This window comes from Carassius gibelio, chromosome B6 (genome assembly GCF_023724105.1).
Source record: "Carassius gibelio isolate Cgi1373 ecotype wild population from Czech Republic chromosome B6, carGib1.2-hapl.c, whole genome shotgun sequence".
Lineage (NCBI taxonomy): Eukaryota > Metazoa > Chordata > Actinopteri > Cypriniformes > Cyprinidae > Carassius > Carassius gibelio.
The window spans coordinates 10468116-10485751 of NC_068401.1; the positions used below are offsets into that span (position 1 = coordinate 10468116).

Below are 17636 nucleotides of genomic sequence, written 5' to 3' on the forward strand. Positions count from 1 at the left end.
TCAAAAATGAGGACTTTTAAATTTTCTTTGCTTGAGAAAACAAAAATATACAGTTAAAGCGTTTTTTTTATTTTTTTTTTATTTAGTCGAGTTGGTTTTGAATTAAACACAATGTGATTTTCAGCAATTGAGATCTGACAGCAACAGTGCATTTTTCTGCTTGGGCGTGCGTTTCATGGACAGCTTGCCTCGTGCATGAAATCAGCCTCAGGCCAGCAAACCAATGAGAATGTGCTACAAACTTTACGTGTCACAGCAGCAGAGTGGAGGCATCTGTAACTGAAGTAAATTTACAGATAATTACTGCCTTTGGCAAATAAAACATACTATGTACTTATTCCTAACTCCTTAATGACAAGGGATCAACTTAAAATCATGTTTATGTTAATAACCCCTTGAACTTATTCTCTCAAATGGCCTGGGTTTGCAGAGCATCCGCAGCTTATATGGACGGAACGCCACTGCGACTGTTTTCAAAATTGATAATTGTAAGAAGTGTTTCTTGAGCACCAAATCATTTTATTAGAATTAATACCTTGGATGTAACAGGGAGTAATGGCTGTTGAAAATTTGCTATCACAGGGGAATATATTACATTTTTAAACATTAAAATTGAAAACACATTTTTTTAATTGTTGATTTTTTTTTTTTTTTTTCATGGAATGAAATTTCACTATTATTAATTTATTGTACTTTTTATCAAATAAATGCAGCTTTGGTGACTTTCAAAAACATAAATTACAGACCCAAAATTTTAAAACTGTAGTCTATGTATAGTGTTTTTTTGTCATATTTATATTGTATACCTATACAAAACGAATTCAAGCAAATATTAATTTGCCATGTTAAATTATTATTATTTTTTTCTGTAAAATATTTTATCAATCTAATATTGCACAAACATTTTTTTAACAGCATCCAAAAAAGTGAGAGGCTGATCAAGCTCAAGCTCAAGATCAAGAGCAGTGGTACCACATCTGGACAAGACAAGAACACTCTTCTGTGGCACATTTATAATCTACTTAGTATATCACAGTCATGCTTGAAAAACTTGAATTGCATTAGTCAGGGAACAAATATTCTCAAGGAACTCATCTTTTCATTCAAAGTACAGGAGATTTGCTGCTTTTGTGTTTCTACTTTTTGTAATTATAGTTTGATAAGGTAGTTGGGTTTTAAACGGGTTCCACTATTTAAGCTTTTAATACAGGAAAAAGCCAGGACTGCAAGGGAAATCTGATATCATGCAAATGAAAAGGGACTGTGATTCAAGTTAATTCAGCGAGAAGTACAAGGAGCACAAAAAACACAGATTACACAATCAGTCTTTATTTTCTGCATCAAAGATGATTCATATTCACCTCATAATGTTTCAAATCACTCTTCATTGATCCGTTTGTATTTCAAATACTAGATATTGGTTGGAGGCTTGAGCATTTTAAACTCTAAATGGTTCACATCTGATCTTTGTCTGTGCTTCCAGACCCATTAAAAGCCATTTGTAATCTCTCCCTCTGTTTTGTCTTCTTCCTGAACATCTTTAAAAGTGGTACACCATAAGCAATCACTTTGAAGTCAACAAGCACCACACATGTAATTGAAGGATGAATAGTAAAAGACATCTAAAAGCACCATAAACAATGCTACAAGGGCAACTTGAACTGAGAAGTAATTATTTTTCCACAGCGTTTATCAGGCTTGAATTTATTTTCTTATACAGGCATGATATGATAATTCTCTAGTTCTGATCAGGCTAATTTTTTAGCTTTTCAATTCTTAAGCAAATTAAGTTTTTTATGATATGCTGCAAGAAACTAAAAAAATGAAGAATTTTATGTAAAAAGTGTTTAATCGGATGTCAAATATTTCTCATTTCTTGACAGGCCATTTTGCCTTTTTAAATGCAGTTTTCTTTCAGTGGGAGTCAATTCAAGCTTGTCAATGTGTAAAACTGTCAGAAAGCATGTCAATGCCTTTTTGTTTGTCACTATATTCCTTTCAGTTGCTATTTTCCATCATCTTCCTACAAGGAATTTTCCATATAAAATGAATAGCACCTCATTTATGTTTTTTGCTGACTCGAGGGATGTCCATTTAGCAAAGTGTACACACAGGAAGCACAACACCATTAACCTGGTGCCAAAGATTCTACTCAGACCCATTAACTCTGCATATTAATGTCCATATATCTCCAGTATAGGAACCTCTGACATTGTCATTTAAGCCAGACATAATGTATGCAAAATATCAGGGGTCAGGGGTGTAAAGTTAATTCTCTAATGTTTATTTTTAAGTATATACTTTGTCAAAACCTGGATTGTTTTTGTGGAGAATGCACATGTATTACAGACTGGAAATAGAGAGAATGTAAACGTGAGCAAAGCTGAGGTTGCACCTCTTATGTGTCCCAGTGTTCTTTAACCTTCATCAAAATACATGTTTGTTCTTGCCAGGATCCTGTCATGCGATGTTTTCCAATTTTCACATATCTAAAAGAGAAGACATTGCTTGATTCGCACTCACAAGCCTGTTGCAAAGATGATGGGTTATTGCGTTCGCAGCCTGTGCCTTTTTTTAATGATGAAGGTTACTGGCGTCCTCAAATCCTAATACTTCTGACAAGATATCTATATCTTTTCCAACATGTGAATATATGTAATTTGAAAACTATTACCGGTACTAGTAAATGAACTAAAGGTTTAAGTGGACAACTGCATAATTTAGTCTTAAATAAATACAGACCATTGTTAGCTGCAAATATTATCCACTCTGCTAATAACTGTCATTTGTAGTAAGGATTATAAATAAGGATTATGAAGATTGCATTTAGTTTTTAGTGTTGATAAACAAATTTTACACAAATGAATCTTTAAGTTTGCTGTTACACTTTAGAATACTGTTCCATCGCTGTCACGTTCCCGGTTAATCTAGGGCTATAGGACCACGTAACAGAATTAGATGTGTGGAGGCAGCAAGGTTCGATTCCCAAGCCCAGAGCTCTAACAAAAGCCAACCATGGACCCATATTAAAAGCAAGTTCTTTATTTAACAGGTATGGGAGGATGTCAAGACTTCGAGAGGAGGCAAGGCCGACATAACAAACAAAAACCCTCTTAACTATTAGGGAGAAACTAACCAAAGTAACAAAAGGAAAGCAACAAAAATACAATAAGAATAAACTAACTCCCGTACTAGCATAAACAGGAGAAAACAAATAACATGATAAACAAAATGGCACCCACCTCTCAACTAACCTTCCCACTTAAATGAACAATATAAGTTTAATAGATAACAAACAAACAAAATAATAACTCTCAAAACAAACCAGATTCCTCGTCACAGGCTCCAGTTAGCGCAAAGGTGTTAACACAATAACACTATATGGAATTAACCAAAACCTCCAGCAAACACCAAAGCTGTCTGGGTTGAGAACAGAATCCTCACGATGCAGCCTACACACACACACACACACAAACACACACACACACACACACACACACACACACACACACACACACACACACACACACACACACAGCTTGACTTGTGCTGTGCCATGGTGCAGCTTAAAACGTCACCGCTTCCTGTCCTCCCACAATTCCATCAGGCCGTCAATTAGTGGAAACAGGTGGCAGCCCTTACCTCCTGCTTAGGGAAAGTAAATGAGTAGAGAGAGAAACTGTGAGAAAACAAAACATACGTCCTTGGATGTAACAGTCGTTAATAAATTGCTACACAGAAACAAATGACTAATGCACTATTAACACTGCATAACTACTATTGCCTAACAAGAAAATCTGATTAAAAATTTAGTAAGTAATAGCGCTCAGTTGAAACTGCTAGTTCACTATTAGCTAATCAATAACTACTATATAGTTTTTTTCATATATCCTGCAGAAGAGGGCAGTTTTGGCCTAATTGTAAGGAAGTTGGTGAAGTCTCAGGTCTGGCAGGAATCGTCGGTTGGGGGAGTGAATAACCAGCGCTATCTTCCACCCAAATACCACGACTGAGGTGAGACACTTGAGCAAGGTACTGAACCACCAACTGCTCCCCACCCGGGCACAGCAGCAATGGCTGCCAACATGTGTATGTGTGTGTGTGTGCGTGTGTGTGTGTGCGTGCGTGTGCGTGTGTGTGCGTGTGTGTGTGTGTGTGTGTGTGTGTGTGTGTGTACTTGGATGGGTTAAATGCAGACCACAAATTCTGAGTATGGGTCACTTCACAGCTCCCAGAACTACTGTATACAGGTTTGTAATTAATGTGAATTATGAATAATATGACAAATAAATACTTTACAAAACCATCAAAAGCTTAAAATGATTTCGGTCATTACTAGGGAGTTACCATGACCTTCACTTTAGAATTAATTATACATGATGAATTATTCATATCAATTATGAACCTATACAGTAATTCTTAGTAGTTCTTGAGGAGGTATGAAAAAATAATAGTTACCGATTAGCTAATAGTGAACTACCACATTCGTCTAAGCACTATTACTTACTAAGTCATTAATCAGAGTTTCTTGTTAGTTTCTAGTAGTTACGGTGCTAATATTGTGTTACTCGTGTTCATTAATGATGGATGAGTATTCTAAAGTGTTACCAAGTTTACATATCTTCAACATTTAAATCTGACTCCATCCAATCACCAACTAGTGGATAAAAGCAAATTTTGGCCTTTGAAGAAAAGCGCTCTTGCATCACTCTTCATCACTGCAACTTTATGAAAAGCTTGGTAAACGCTTACCTTTGAAAAATTGATCATATAAAGACTTGAACGATATGGGTCATGGTACAACAGGACAGCCAAACCCATTTCATCCCCAGAGTTTTACTGTGCTTTCATACCTTCTTTGATTTAAAAAGTTTCTTATCACTTAAATAGAGAATAACAGTCCTTTTCCATTAATAGATCCAGGTACACAATAATGAAAATTTACTTTGGCTGATATTATGCGTCATATTGGAAATTTTATGTGTGTAATTACTGGATGATGACATTTTGTTCCTCAGAGTGTCTTTTTAAAGATGTGCCAGTTCATATGCAGCTCTGGCCTTGTAGGGACATTCAGACAGATCGAGTGGAAAATTACTTAATTAAACTTTGAGCTACCCATTTTGTTTAAGGAAGCAGTTGGATTTAGAGATTAGACATTTTCAAAAGTTTAACTGGTCAATGCTTTTAATTCTCATAAATCTCATAAGGTATGATTTTTGATTTGTTGTTGTTGTTGGAGGTTTAGTTCCATGTAGACTCAGCTAAGCAGTTCATCTGTTTATATAAACACTGTATGAGTAATTTTTCTCTTAACCTTTTATTCCAATACGCCACACAGATGAACCCAATGTAGCTATGAATAAGCTTTGTTCATTCTGATCACTTAATACAGTTGTTTTTATTTTTTTATCTTGGACTTCACTCAAAGCCACTGCTAACATAAAAGAAACCATTCAAACTAGTGCCTTTTGAGTGCATTTTTCGAAAATGGTTACTAAAGATCAGCTCATTTTGTCATTGTCAACGCTATGTCAATGCTAATCTTTTCTCCTTTTATTAAACTAATAACTAAAAACTATTTTAAGCACTTGAATCATAATAGTGTTCAAGTGCATGTCTGCCAAATCATGCTAAACTACATTTCCAATAGACAAAAACAGAAAACAAAACAGCTCAGAGCTGTTTTTCTTCTTTAATTTGAGCTGGTGGCACTGCACCTAATAGACTCATGTCATGTATCCATCTCTGAGAAACATAATCAAGGTAATTGTTTTCGGTACTACTTGTTTGTGGACTTTGAAATATGAGGGATGCATAAACTGCATCATTTCAAATAAATTAAAGCTGATGTCTTATGATACTTTGAAGTGAAAGGAAGTGTTTATGTCTCTGTTTATGTGCTAACTTTTCATTTTAATCTATTAATTATATCTGTTATTTATTAATAAAATAATACAATAGCACTCCAGGTTCAGTCCTGTAATTCCTCGTTCTCGGAGGAATACCTTGTGCTTCAGTGACACTATTACTGTAGATAGCTCCAAAATGAGTTAATAGGTTTCTCAGTATCCTGGGAAAGCCATAAGCAGCACTTTCAGTGCATGGTCATAAATCAAAAAGCTGCACCACAGCACCAAACGATGGCAGATCTTATACATAGACTTTGACTCAGCAACATGCTGTGAATTTGCCTGAGCAAAGGGTCGTCCAGACTGAGTTATAGGGTCTTCACTCACTTAGACAGCATCGCCACGGGTCAGGCAGAAATGCACTTAAGTAGCTTAACATAAAAGATCTTCCTCTTTATATAGACATTTCTTTCATTATTTCTTTAAAAAATGAAAAAAACAAAACAAAACAAAAAGCATGTTTAGAACTACACATCAAATTTTCAGTCTTTATTTTCCAAACAGATGTTTATTGAGTATGTTCTGAATAAATTACATTAACTTAATTGTGATTGTAGAAACATGGCGGCACATGTTGAATGAATTGTTCTGCCCTCAGTGAAAATCATTAATTGTTAGTTATGTTTGTATGTGTGAAAAACTGTATTCAATTCAATTTTCAATTCAAGTTTATTTGTATAGCGCTTTTTACAATACAAATCGTTACAAAGCAACTTTACAGAAAATTATGTTTCTACAATATTTAGTAGTAGCTAGTAGTTTGTGCACATTTGACAGGATTTTAGAAAAAATAAAAATAATAATAATAATACAAGACGTACTCAGCTAGACGATGAACTATCAATATTATTAATAAAGTTATTATATGATGCAGTCACACATTTAGCAATAATTGTTAGTTCTGTTTGTTGATTCAGGGAAACTGTAGCCAAATCTGAAAAAATCAAACAATCTAGTTTTCTGTGACACTATATGTTTAAAATTGATTTAGTGGTAGAATATTCTCTATATTCTACATTCCCAATATCCTAGTTAATCCAGATGCTCAGTAAACAGATGTAGATTTGATCCATTTGTATGGATCAGTGAGTAAGAGAACTGATGAAAAATGAATCCCAGATCCATTCTGTGGTTGACAGGTTTACAAATACCCTTGAAAATGAAATGACACATATCTTCTGATATTAGCTGCTACTTTAGAATACAGACTGCTTTATAATTATGCAAAGCACTATATATACAACCTAATAAATTCTGAATATGCTTTTAGAGCAGTTTTCTGGCCAACACAGCCAGATATTTAAAGCCCTTATAAAACTATTTTAATGTACCATACTGTACAACCACATCTGCAGGAAAGCTTAGCTCATTGCTGAGGTTGTTCAGCATATATTTCACCTCCGCAGAGGTCAGAACAACAGAGGTCAGTTGTTAAAAATGTGAAGTGTTTACAAAACACCATAATACAGGTCTCTTATCTACAGTGAACAATTGGGGGATACATTTTATAGATTATAACTTCTAACACAGGCAACATAAACTATGAAATAAATGTTGCACTGCATACAGAGTTAACACTATGTTCTTTATTCACCTTTCACAAAATCACTGTGTGACATTTTGCATTTCTGGTGTTCCCAAATGGAATTGCTAAACGTGTATCATTAACAATCTTTCATCTGCAGTTGGTCAAACAAACAGATAGTCCTTCCCTAAACTCAAACCATTTTTTGAACCAAGGTTAAAATTCTGATCGATTTGAATCTATATTATTGAGCCTAAGGAAGATCAGAGTACAAATCAAAAGATAATTGCGACAAAGTATAAAGATATAAAATTGCAATTGCAAGACCAAAAGTCACAATAGTTACATATAAAGTTGAAAAAAGGAGAAATAAAGTTGCAAATGCCCTTTTAAACTCTTGAGGCAGACAAATACTTTCAGTTTCATTGTTTTGAGCAGTATATCAACTATGCGGTTTCCCACAGCTTCAGGATGAAACTAACTGACCAGCACTTGTACATTTTTGTGATACCCTGCTTTCTCCAAAGGACCAAAGCTGAGAAATAATGGTGCCCTTGTGAGCACTAAGAGATAATAGAAAACAAGACTAGTTTGCACAACAAAGAAAGCACATTTCATATTAATTCTAACATAGATTTGAAAGGATTTGAATCCAACTACATCTGTGCAGGATTCTACTGTCAAATTCGCAGATGTTCCAGCTTTTGAAGCACATTTCCATATTTTTTTGGAATACATGCTGAGGAACTAATTTGCCATGGAAACAACCTCAACTTTTAAAGATCTTAGTGATGTGATATCCCTATGAAAAAAAAAAATCCTGAGACATGATTTACACAAATACCAATTTGTAGTAATTGGATTCGCTGTGTAATTATTCTGAGTGGATCACAACAGCCTAACCTCAAAGAGCCAATAAGACCCAAAGGTAAAATATCTCTCTGTGAAGTTATTTTCTTATAGTTGTTCTGAAACACTTTAACACTCATTTGTTACAATTAGAATTACAATGACATAGCTACGCTTCCAGGATCCTTTATTTCATTATGGATTGGTACATGAGGGCATAAAACAGGGATTTAGTTTCTAAAAGACATACAGATATACCTTATCCATATAAAGAACAGATCCGTGATTAAATAAGCTGTAGCTATTGCAATTCCATTATATTAAATCCTTTACCCACTACAATAAGAGACATAATAGCGGTAGGAGGAAGGGAAAAGAAGGAGGAAACGGAGATGTCACATCAGTGACTGACGAATTGGGATATCGCTTAGAGAGACCAATCAACTTTGAGTTTAAACTAAACAAGCCAATACAACCAAGACTTACCCCTTTAGTTGGTCATTCCAAATCATTGGAATTGTGATCCCTATGAAAGCACCATGGATGCTGGCAGTGTCTTTTGTGAGCTTCCTGCACCCCTTTTTGGTGTAGGCTGGGGCTTGCACCCAGATGGCCAGTCATTGTTGTCGTAGCCCTACCCACTCAGTGAGATTGGATAACACTAGGAAAATGTATCCGTTCCACCTTGAAACGGAACATTGTGAAAATTCATCCCTCCCAAAGGAGGTTTAGGAGCACTTACACACATGAACAACTGTTTAGGGGTATATGGAAGATAAGAGGTGATTGTAACCCTCTTGGAAAATGGCAGAAAGTCTTCCGGGGAACATGGGCTCTGATGCTATACTGTGGACTTTACACATATGGGATCTACTTAGGTCTCTATTATGGAACCCAGCCCTCTCACAGATTTATCGCGTGGGCGCCTGGCACCAGACGTTCCCCAACATCTGGCTGCCAATGGGATGGAGTCTCTGGAGCAGTTTTAGCAAGCCGACTCCAACAGGGGCCTCTCATTGCTTCTACCCATTTTAGGTGATAACACAGGAGGATACTGGCTCCACACAAAGGCTGTAGAATCTAGCAAACTTGTTGGGGGTCACCCAGCCAGTCAGCGAGGCACCAAGAGCCAACACCCAGGAGGATACAACACTTCTTTAGAGTGAGCTCACAACCTGAATGGGCAGGGCACTCTGTGCCGGATAAGCCAGGTTGATGGCATCCACTAAACAGTGGGCCATCCTCTGCTTGGAGATGGTCTCTCTTCTTCTGCCAGCCTCCATAACAGACAAAGAGCTAATCTGAGGCCATGAACCTTTTTGTCCAGTCTACATACCATGTAAAGGCTTGGACGGAACAAAGCACAGATAGGGCTGGGTCTGCCTCCTTTGGGGGAAGCGCTTCCAGGCAACCCAGCTGATCCTTGAAGGGAGTAGTGGGAACATTGGGCACATAGCCTTAGGATTACCTGGGAGTCAGCTGGCCCAAACTCTAGGCAAGAATTGCCGACCAAAAATGCATGTTAGGTACCCTTCAGCTATAGCTAACAGGCTCCACTTCAAGGCGTAAGCATTGGACAGTGCTCTCGCAGAAGAGATGGTGTCAACTTCCTCCAGGGGTAGGTCACCTAGAACCTCTGCATTCCATCCAGGGACCAGACATGAAGTTTCCAGAGATCTGGACGTGGGTGTCACAGGGTGCCCCGTCTCTGAGTCAGTAGATCCTTCCTCAGAGGAATCTGTTCCTCAGCCTCCCTGATCTTGCACAGCATCTGTGCAAGAAGGCTCATTGGGGGAAATGCATATTTGCGAAGGCGCCCCCCACCCAGCTGTGTGCCAGTGCATCCGTGCTGAGTGTTCACTCAGTTAGGGACAAACAGGTCTACCTGAGCGGCTCCGAAACACCTCCAAATCAGCTGGACCATCTGGAGAAGGAGTCTTCATACGATACGACCACTTCCATAAACGCACTGGTGGAAAGTCGTCTTTGAAAAGATGTCCATCTGTAAATGCTCATTTAGAATTTTCTCTTTTCATGTCCTGAAGTTCACAGGGGAGATGGCTGCTTGCTACACAAACAGGGGGTAGTGCAGCCTGGTGTGTGCAACCCACTTGACACTGTAAAAACCACCGCCACTGAAGCGCCGTTCCGCCAACACCAGAGCTCTAAAAAGTGTTTTGAACTGGTTGAGTTTTCTCTCCAAGTAGAAATCTGGAGCAGAACGAAATGACCGCACGGCTTCAAAGTGAAAAGCTGAGGAAGTATTGCACCTGCCTTTTCATACTTGTGCTGTGATCAGCAGCAGCTGGATGCAGTCATCGCATGACAATGTGGATTGGCTCGTTTATTTAACACTCGAAGTGGATTTGTCACTCTAAGTGAGATCCCAATTCGCCGGTTACCGCCGTGTCTCAAAATGACAGACTGAAAGGGAACTATGATTCACCTTCAGTTAAAGTCACACAGGTTTGATATTACATCAGAGTGTGTAGATGATCATATTGAATCCGTTATAATTATGGATAAGTAATTCCTTCACATTTTCATATCTTTTACCAGGATTCTTACTTAAATGATTTTTGAGATTGCTGCAGTTGATATAGACCTACCCTGACATTCTGTGGTTCCTTTCCAGACAGGACACATTAAAGTTTAATTGACTAACAGCTAATGGCTTTTCTCTGTGACCTTTGTTACATCTAAAAACTGACATTGAGATTGGCAGTCAGCCTTTAGGATGATGGTCCAGTAAGGTTATCCAGAAAATCCATTCAATTAATGCTCCAGTGTCTCAAGGTTTAGTGTATTATTATGCTATGTTCATGAAGTGATTGCACTGACCTAAAGTAATTCTCAAACTGTCCAATTCATAAAACAACTTGCATACAGCATTTGAGTTGCTACTGTATGAATAAATAATTCATGTAAATCTGCTTTTCTACAATCGTGTTAGCTGCAAATATCACATTTAAAAAATAATGACAAATAATTAATTTGAATCTGCTTTCTACAATTGTGTTAGCTTTAAATATTACATGTAACGATAGTGACAATGACTAAAATAAATGAAAATGGTGTTGCATCCAAAACATAATTGCAAGCTCATCTGTCAAATCTTAATTATTGAACAACAGGCCAAATGCACAAAAAACTAAACAAAAAAAAACAAAACAAAAGGGAGCTAAACAGTGATTGAGTGTGATACCTTTGGAGGACACACTGTTCATATGTTATCTCAGATGCTGTAAGTTAGGATACTGAAACCACACATGAAAACATACATCAACACACATAAGACATGCATGAGAGACAACTTATGCTGTTCACACAGCACACGTTTACTGAAAATATGGTTATGCAGCTGGTTGTGAGTCCTGTAGGTGTGTGTGAACGTAAAGTTTGTATTGCCATTTCATTGATTAAAATTTATTTGAAGACTTAGGACCCTATCATACACTCGGCGCAGTGCGACCCAAGGCACAGCGCAAGTTTGTTTGCTAGTTTCAGTCTGTCGTCATTCACATTTTCCCGTCCAGCGCCACGTCGTTTAATTAGCAAATGCATTTGTGCTCATTTTTGCACCTATGTGCGTGCTGGTATAAAAAAGAGGTTTGTTCAGGCACATTGCTGGCACAATGCTATTTTAATGAGCTGAAAATAGACTGCACCATAGACCAGCTCTCTCTCTCTCTCTATAATATATATATGTATAAATGCCTACATGTCATAATGGATAGTCATCGCAATTATCAGAATTAGGCTATCTATTTGCTCGCTCACGAACAGCTCCGTGTCATCTCGGAGACGCGTTATGTCTTTGCACTTACCAAATTCCGCCGTGTAAATAGAAAATCCATCATGGTACGAGCGCAACTGGCTCTTAAAGGGAATGGAAGATGAGACTCTGATTGGTTTATTGCATGTTACGCCCAAAAAACACCCATTACTCATTAAGAGAATAGGGCCAACCCGTTTAGACTATGCGCTCGGGCGCGCCAACCGTTTTTCCATCTTTGCATTTACATCGTTTAAATAGTCATTACTTTTACAAATAATTACAACCACATTTCAAAAATATTTTGATACGAAAATTCAAATGTTTTTTCATGTTAATGCAATCTATATAAAATTCTAATTTTAATCTATTAGTCTGCATTTACATACACACCACTTTTGACAGATTATATTTTTCGTCAGTTGGTTGCTCATCAAAACAGTATGTTAATCACTGCAATTTAAAAAATAGGCTAAATCCTGCACTTGTATTATGCAATACGCTACTCAGAACTTTTGTTGCATGTACAGTGTATGTGGCCATTGGTCCTGTTAGCAGCATGAAAAAATTAAACGCAGATGTAAGCCATTTTCTGTGAATGTGTGAGACACAACGGACTCGGGAACAGAAGGTAAATGATAGTAAAGTTTATTTTAAAACAGAAATAGAAGCAAGCAGTGTGAGATTCAGGTTAGTATATCCGCAGAAGGCTTTGATAATGGTTTTGATGACTGGAATTGACTTGGGATATCTTTGTACCATCAGAGAGACCAGGATGGGGAGACATGGGGAGACGAGGATGGAGGAATAGTTGCACACACCTCGGGGGTAACACTGGTGAGGAGACCGTGGAAGAGGGATTGCTGGAGGAATGTTGGTGGAACGATGGAGAAAAACTGGAGTCTAGGAGAAATGGGCTGGCAAAGAGGTAAGTAGAAAGGTTAGTAGGAGAGTCGAGATCAGAGTGGTTCCGTATAATAACTACGAGATCGGACAATGAGTGTGACTGAGGTGTGTGCTTTTATCTGGTGGTGATTGAATGAGATCAGGTGCGGGTGATTAAATGATTGGATTGTGAACAGGTGCTGGTGATTAATGCTTGAGTGAGGGAGTTCGCTGTGGGTGATGAGCCTGACTGACTTAATAACGTGATGTCTCGGTTACGTATGGTAACCCTCGTTCCCAGATGGAGAGCACGGAGACATTATAGTTTACGACACTATATCTCTGACATCTTTGAGAAAAGGCTAATGAAAATGGGTGTGCGGAATTTGCATAACTGGCCATGCCCCAGACATCCAGGTATAAGTAGGCCAGCATGGCATCTGCTCACTCGTTCTGTTCTGAGGAGCCAAGAAGCATATCAACCCACTCAAAGGCAATTCAGAGTTGTATCATGAAGGGCACAATGTCTCCATTCCCTTCATCAGGGAACAAGGGCTACCATACATAACCAAGACGTTCCCTTGCTGTCAATCAGCCATGCAAGGCGCCATCCAGCTCGTCGGGAGCAGCTGGGGTTAGGTGTCTTGCTCAAGGACACTTAGGTGTCTTGCTCAAGGACACCTCGATACTTGGTCAGGTGGAGCCGGGGATCGAACCACCAACCTTCCGGTTTGTAGACAACCTACATGAACCACTGAGCCACTGCCACCCCTAACTGTGGAGTTCTAACCCAATAAAAGAGTTCACTCGAGGGAACCTACCTAGTAACAAATTTTAGTAGCAAGTTCCTCCATCAAACTACACTAAGAAAAAGTGTTTATGTGACATTGACATTCAGAACTCTGAAAGAAACTGGTATGATTCATAGATTATGAGAGATTGAGCCCGCCAAGGGATGAGCTCTCAAACTCATCCGGAAACTCAACTAGTAAACACTAAGCAAGGGAAGAACTGGATGACATCACCCTGGATTGCTCAAGCAAAACTGATCCCACTTCCCAACGCTCTTCCACTGTACACATTGCTGCAGTCTTGTACCTGGAGGTAGAAGGACAACAGCGGCAAGCAGCTGCGGTGACTCTGGGTCTTTAAAGAAGAACGAAAAGTGGCCAGCAATGTAAATTCTCCACAACCAATTTCATTGGCCTTTTCTAAAAGTTTTCATAGGTGTTTGGGCTCCCAAGAGTGACCCCTAGTGTCATTTGACACCAAGTGTGAATGACGGAAAGTGTGTTATATGTTATAACAATGTTATTATGTTATTGTGAGATTGTAATAAACAGTAGGGAGTGACATCATTTTAATGATTATAAGGAAGTGCTATTTGTTTGCTTTCTAAGCTACATGACTGATTCATAATTTGAATCCATCTTATATTTGCCTATAAGTGCGGGTGCAGCCATTTGTAAATTTAATGGGTCTGGCTTCCGGTGTCATCTGCTTCGTGAGTTAATTTTTGCTGCTTGATATTGCAGTCTGTTGTGTCTTAACATATTAGATTAATGTATTATCTTAATTATGAACACGTTTTACCATTTACCACACTTTGTTACAATGAGGATTTGCAAGTTGCTGGAAAAAAATCTGGCATTTACAGGTGAGTAAATTCTGACTAACTTGAACGCAGGGTGTACGTAAAATCAACAGATATGACTGTGATTGGTTGCATTGATCAATTCTACAAAAACACGTTAATAGAAACTTTTAATGCTTTCCAGAGTGCAAACACAAATAATCTTCCAAATCTGTTTCACCAATATCCTATAATTACATTTTTAACTGAGGGAGCTTTTAACTGCATGAGAAAATATAGTTTGAAAGCATGAGTTGGCAGCCCTTATCACGCTCTCAAACCTCATAACCATAAGATGTTTTTCCTAGCAAAGAAAAAAAAAAAAAAAACGTATTAGGAAGCATTATTGACCGGCATTTAAGATCAAGATTAGATGCAATTCATTTTGACATTCTGCAGATAAAGACTTTCTCTTGAGAACAGTTCTTCTTTGAGTTTGACAAGCCCACTTCTCGTACCTCTTAATAAAACTGGCTGTGAGTACTAATCTTACTTAGACATCAGGGCTTTGACAGGCCTAAAGAGAATCTGAATGAGACAAATACTGCTAAAAAATATACTTATTGTGTCTAGATAATACTCTATTAATAAACTGCTCTGCTGCATATTAAAAGATGACAGTTCATGTTAGCAGAGCCAAGGTATTCCATCACAAAAAGTTTTTGTCAACCAAATATGGTAAGATTGAAGGCGTTAAAAAAAGCAAATTTTTACTCATTTTTAAATGCTTCCCTGCAAATTCTACAATATACACAAATAAAATGTTATATGTAAGTTATATAAACAATGCAATCAACTGTTTGAGCAAAAGAATAAACACAGACAATCAAGCTGTCATAAAGTTATTTCTAGATGATTTCTCCAAGGGAGTGGGATACATTAGAGTACATAATCTTCTACTGAGGGACCCTTACGCTGTGGTTGTGTTTTGAATCGGGTTTATGTCTCTCTCTATTGAAATCTCAGCAGATTAATTTGTGCAGAATGTCCTAATGAATTATTAATGAAGTCAACAGACTGGATCTAAACAGCTCAATAGCATACAGCACGAGCAGTCCACTGCAGTCATATTGGGCTACTGTTTGTTCCATTATTATTTATGTTTGATTCAATTATGGCCAGCGTTTTATATTTTCTGCCCATTACACATTAACCTTTTCTGACACAATGCACTCCATCTCTATGTAGTTATGTTTTGTAAATTGTTCACTAAAAATGATATAAGCCTACAAAATATTTATAATATATTATATTAAGATATTTATAATGGTTGCTATATTCATACGGACAGTGTAACTACTGGACCTTAGAAATATGACTATTTATCGTATTATGGCTCATTTCCAATGTGAAACATTACAGTACAGTTCAGTACAGTATGATTCGGTATGGGTAAGCCTGATCAGGCTTGCATTTCCACTGCCAATATAACCCTTACTTGGTAGGTGTGGTGTATGCCGGAAAGTAGCTATCAACGATGAACTGCGACAATAAACTCTGCTTCTTTTGGTTAAATGTCAGTTTTAATGAACAATTATAGCCATTATAAAAGTATAAGTACAAAGTATAAGAGGCTTATATAAGTGGAGATAAAGACAAAAGCAAACAGTTCAGTCGAACGAGTCAACACTCTACGGTAAAGTTGAAATTAAATGTATGAGTTAAACATAAATTTGTGCTCAGCCAAAACGATATGACCAGGAACAAATAATAGTTTCATTAGACCATGAATGTTAAATATAGCCAACCCAAGACTAATTGTATCTCATGTTTAATCACTACAGAGACATCAGAGCCAGTGGCACATATCAAAAAGACTAGCTGAGCTAAGGCTGCTCTCGGTGGATACATGAGCACTGAGCGCCCGGTGATCATCTGGAGCTCCCAAATCAGCATGGCAAATTTTCAAATAGGCGCTATCTTTATATATATATATAAATATAAAATGCAGAGTTGTGTTTTAAACAATTACATTCTCACCTGAAAAACTATTAAATCTACATTTCATGACACAGCAACAGTAGAAAATTACGTGGGTTTTTGGGCAATGATGTTTCAAAATAACAGACAAGAACGCACACACGGTTATATTTTTTTTGTGTTTGCGCACTCTGATTTAGGCTAAGTTATAAACCCAACACTCATGAACAGCAGAGCAGAACGAGTGAAGGAGAAGCTCTAGGAGAAGTTTTATTCCCTTGTATCATGCAAAAGTGACGATTCTTGTCAACCAATCAATGTTCTGCAGTGAGTTTAGCTCCACCCTTTTGGTATGCTAGGTACCCCAACAAAAGGGTATCAAAAATTTGGTACAGTACTGTATTTTGGTTCCATTCACAGCTTCTGACTGTGGAAATGGAAATAATTGCATACATACTGTACTGTACCGAACTGTACCGTACCGTACCGCTCAGTGGAAATGAGCCATTAGTCTGCTAAATAACACCCTTGTCAAACTCAAGTTCAACATTACTACAGCCATATGGTGTATTTGTGGATCATCCTTCTGTTAGAACATTTATATAAATTATTCTATGATGGTTTATGTTGCAGTGGAGGCTACGGATTTTAGATAATGAAGATCTCTTGAAGCACTGATTTATTTATGCAGAGCCCTGAGCTCCTGGTATCGTCAGCTCCATCTGTCTCTAGAGCTGGAGAGGAAGCATAATCACTGCTGGCTTTTGTAAAATGCAGTTATGTGCGTGACAACTAACAACTGGTCTGAATAATCAGCGATTAACAAACCATATGTTCTTTTTAAACATCTTAAGCGATAGCTATTCTGACAGTATTTATAAAATGCAGGATATAATGAGACAAAACCAATGCCAGTTCATCAAGTCTGCCTGACTAATCAGTATGCAGTTGATTCTTGGCTATCATAGATGCAAATGACAGAGTCCACCTCTATTATAGTAATTTTGATAACCTGCCAGGATTTAATACAAGTTAGATTGGCAAGAAGTCTTTCTTACAGACCCTGGAGGAAGGACCTTAGCCATCATTCCAATGAGTCTTTCTTGTAATGCTCTGGACATTCAGTTGCATATGATC

The 17636-nt window shown here is 37.7% G+C and overlaps 1 protein-coding gene across 3 annotated transcripts in view; it reads left to right on the forward strand.

The window, feature by feature from the left end:
- LOC127959445 (cystathionine gamma-lyase) overlaps positions 1-17636 on the forward strand; it is a 48717-nt gene that overhangs the window by 14681 nt on the left and 16400 nt on the right. For 2 of the 3 annotated variants that reach the window (XM_052558634.1, XM_052558635.1), the window contains one exon: positions 12827-12989. In XM_052558634.1, coding sequence (XP_052414594.1) covers positions 12827-12989 — 163 coding nt within the window. Of the gene's footprint in view, positions 1-915; positions 1510-12826; positions 12990-17636 lie in introns of those variants that run through there. The other variant, XM_052558636.1, reaches the window with a different exon arrangement.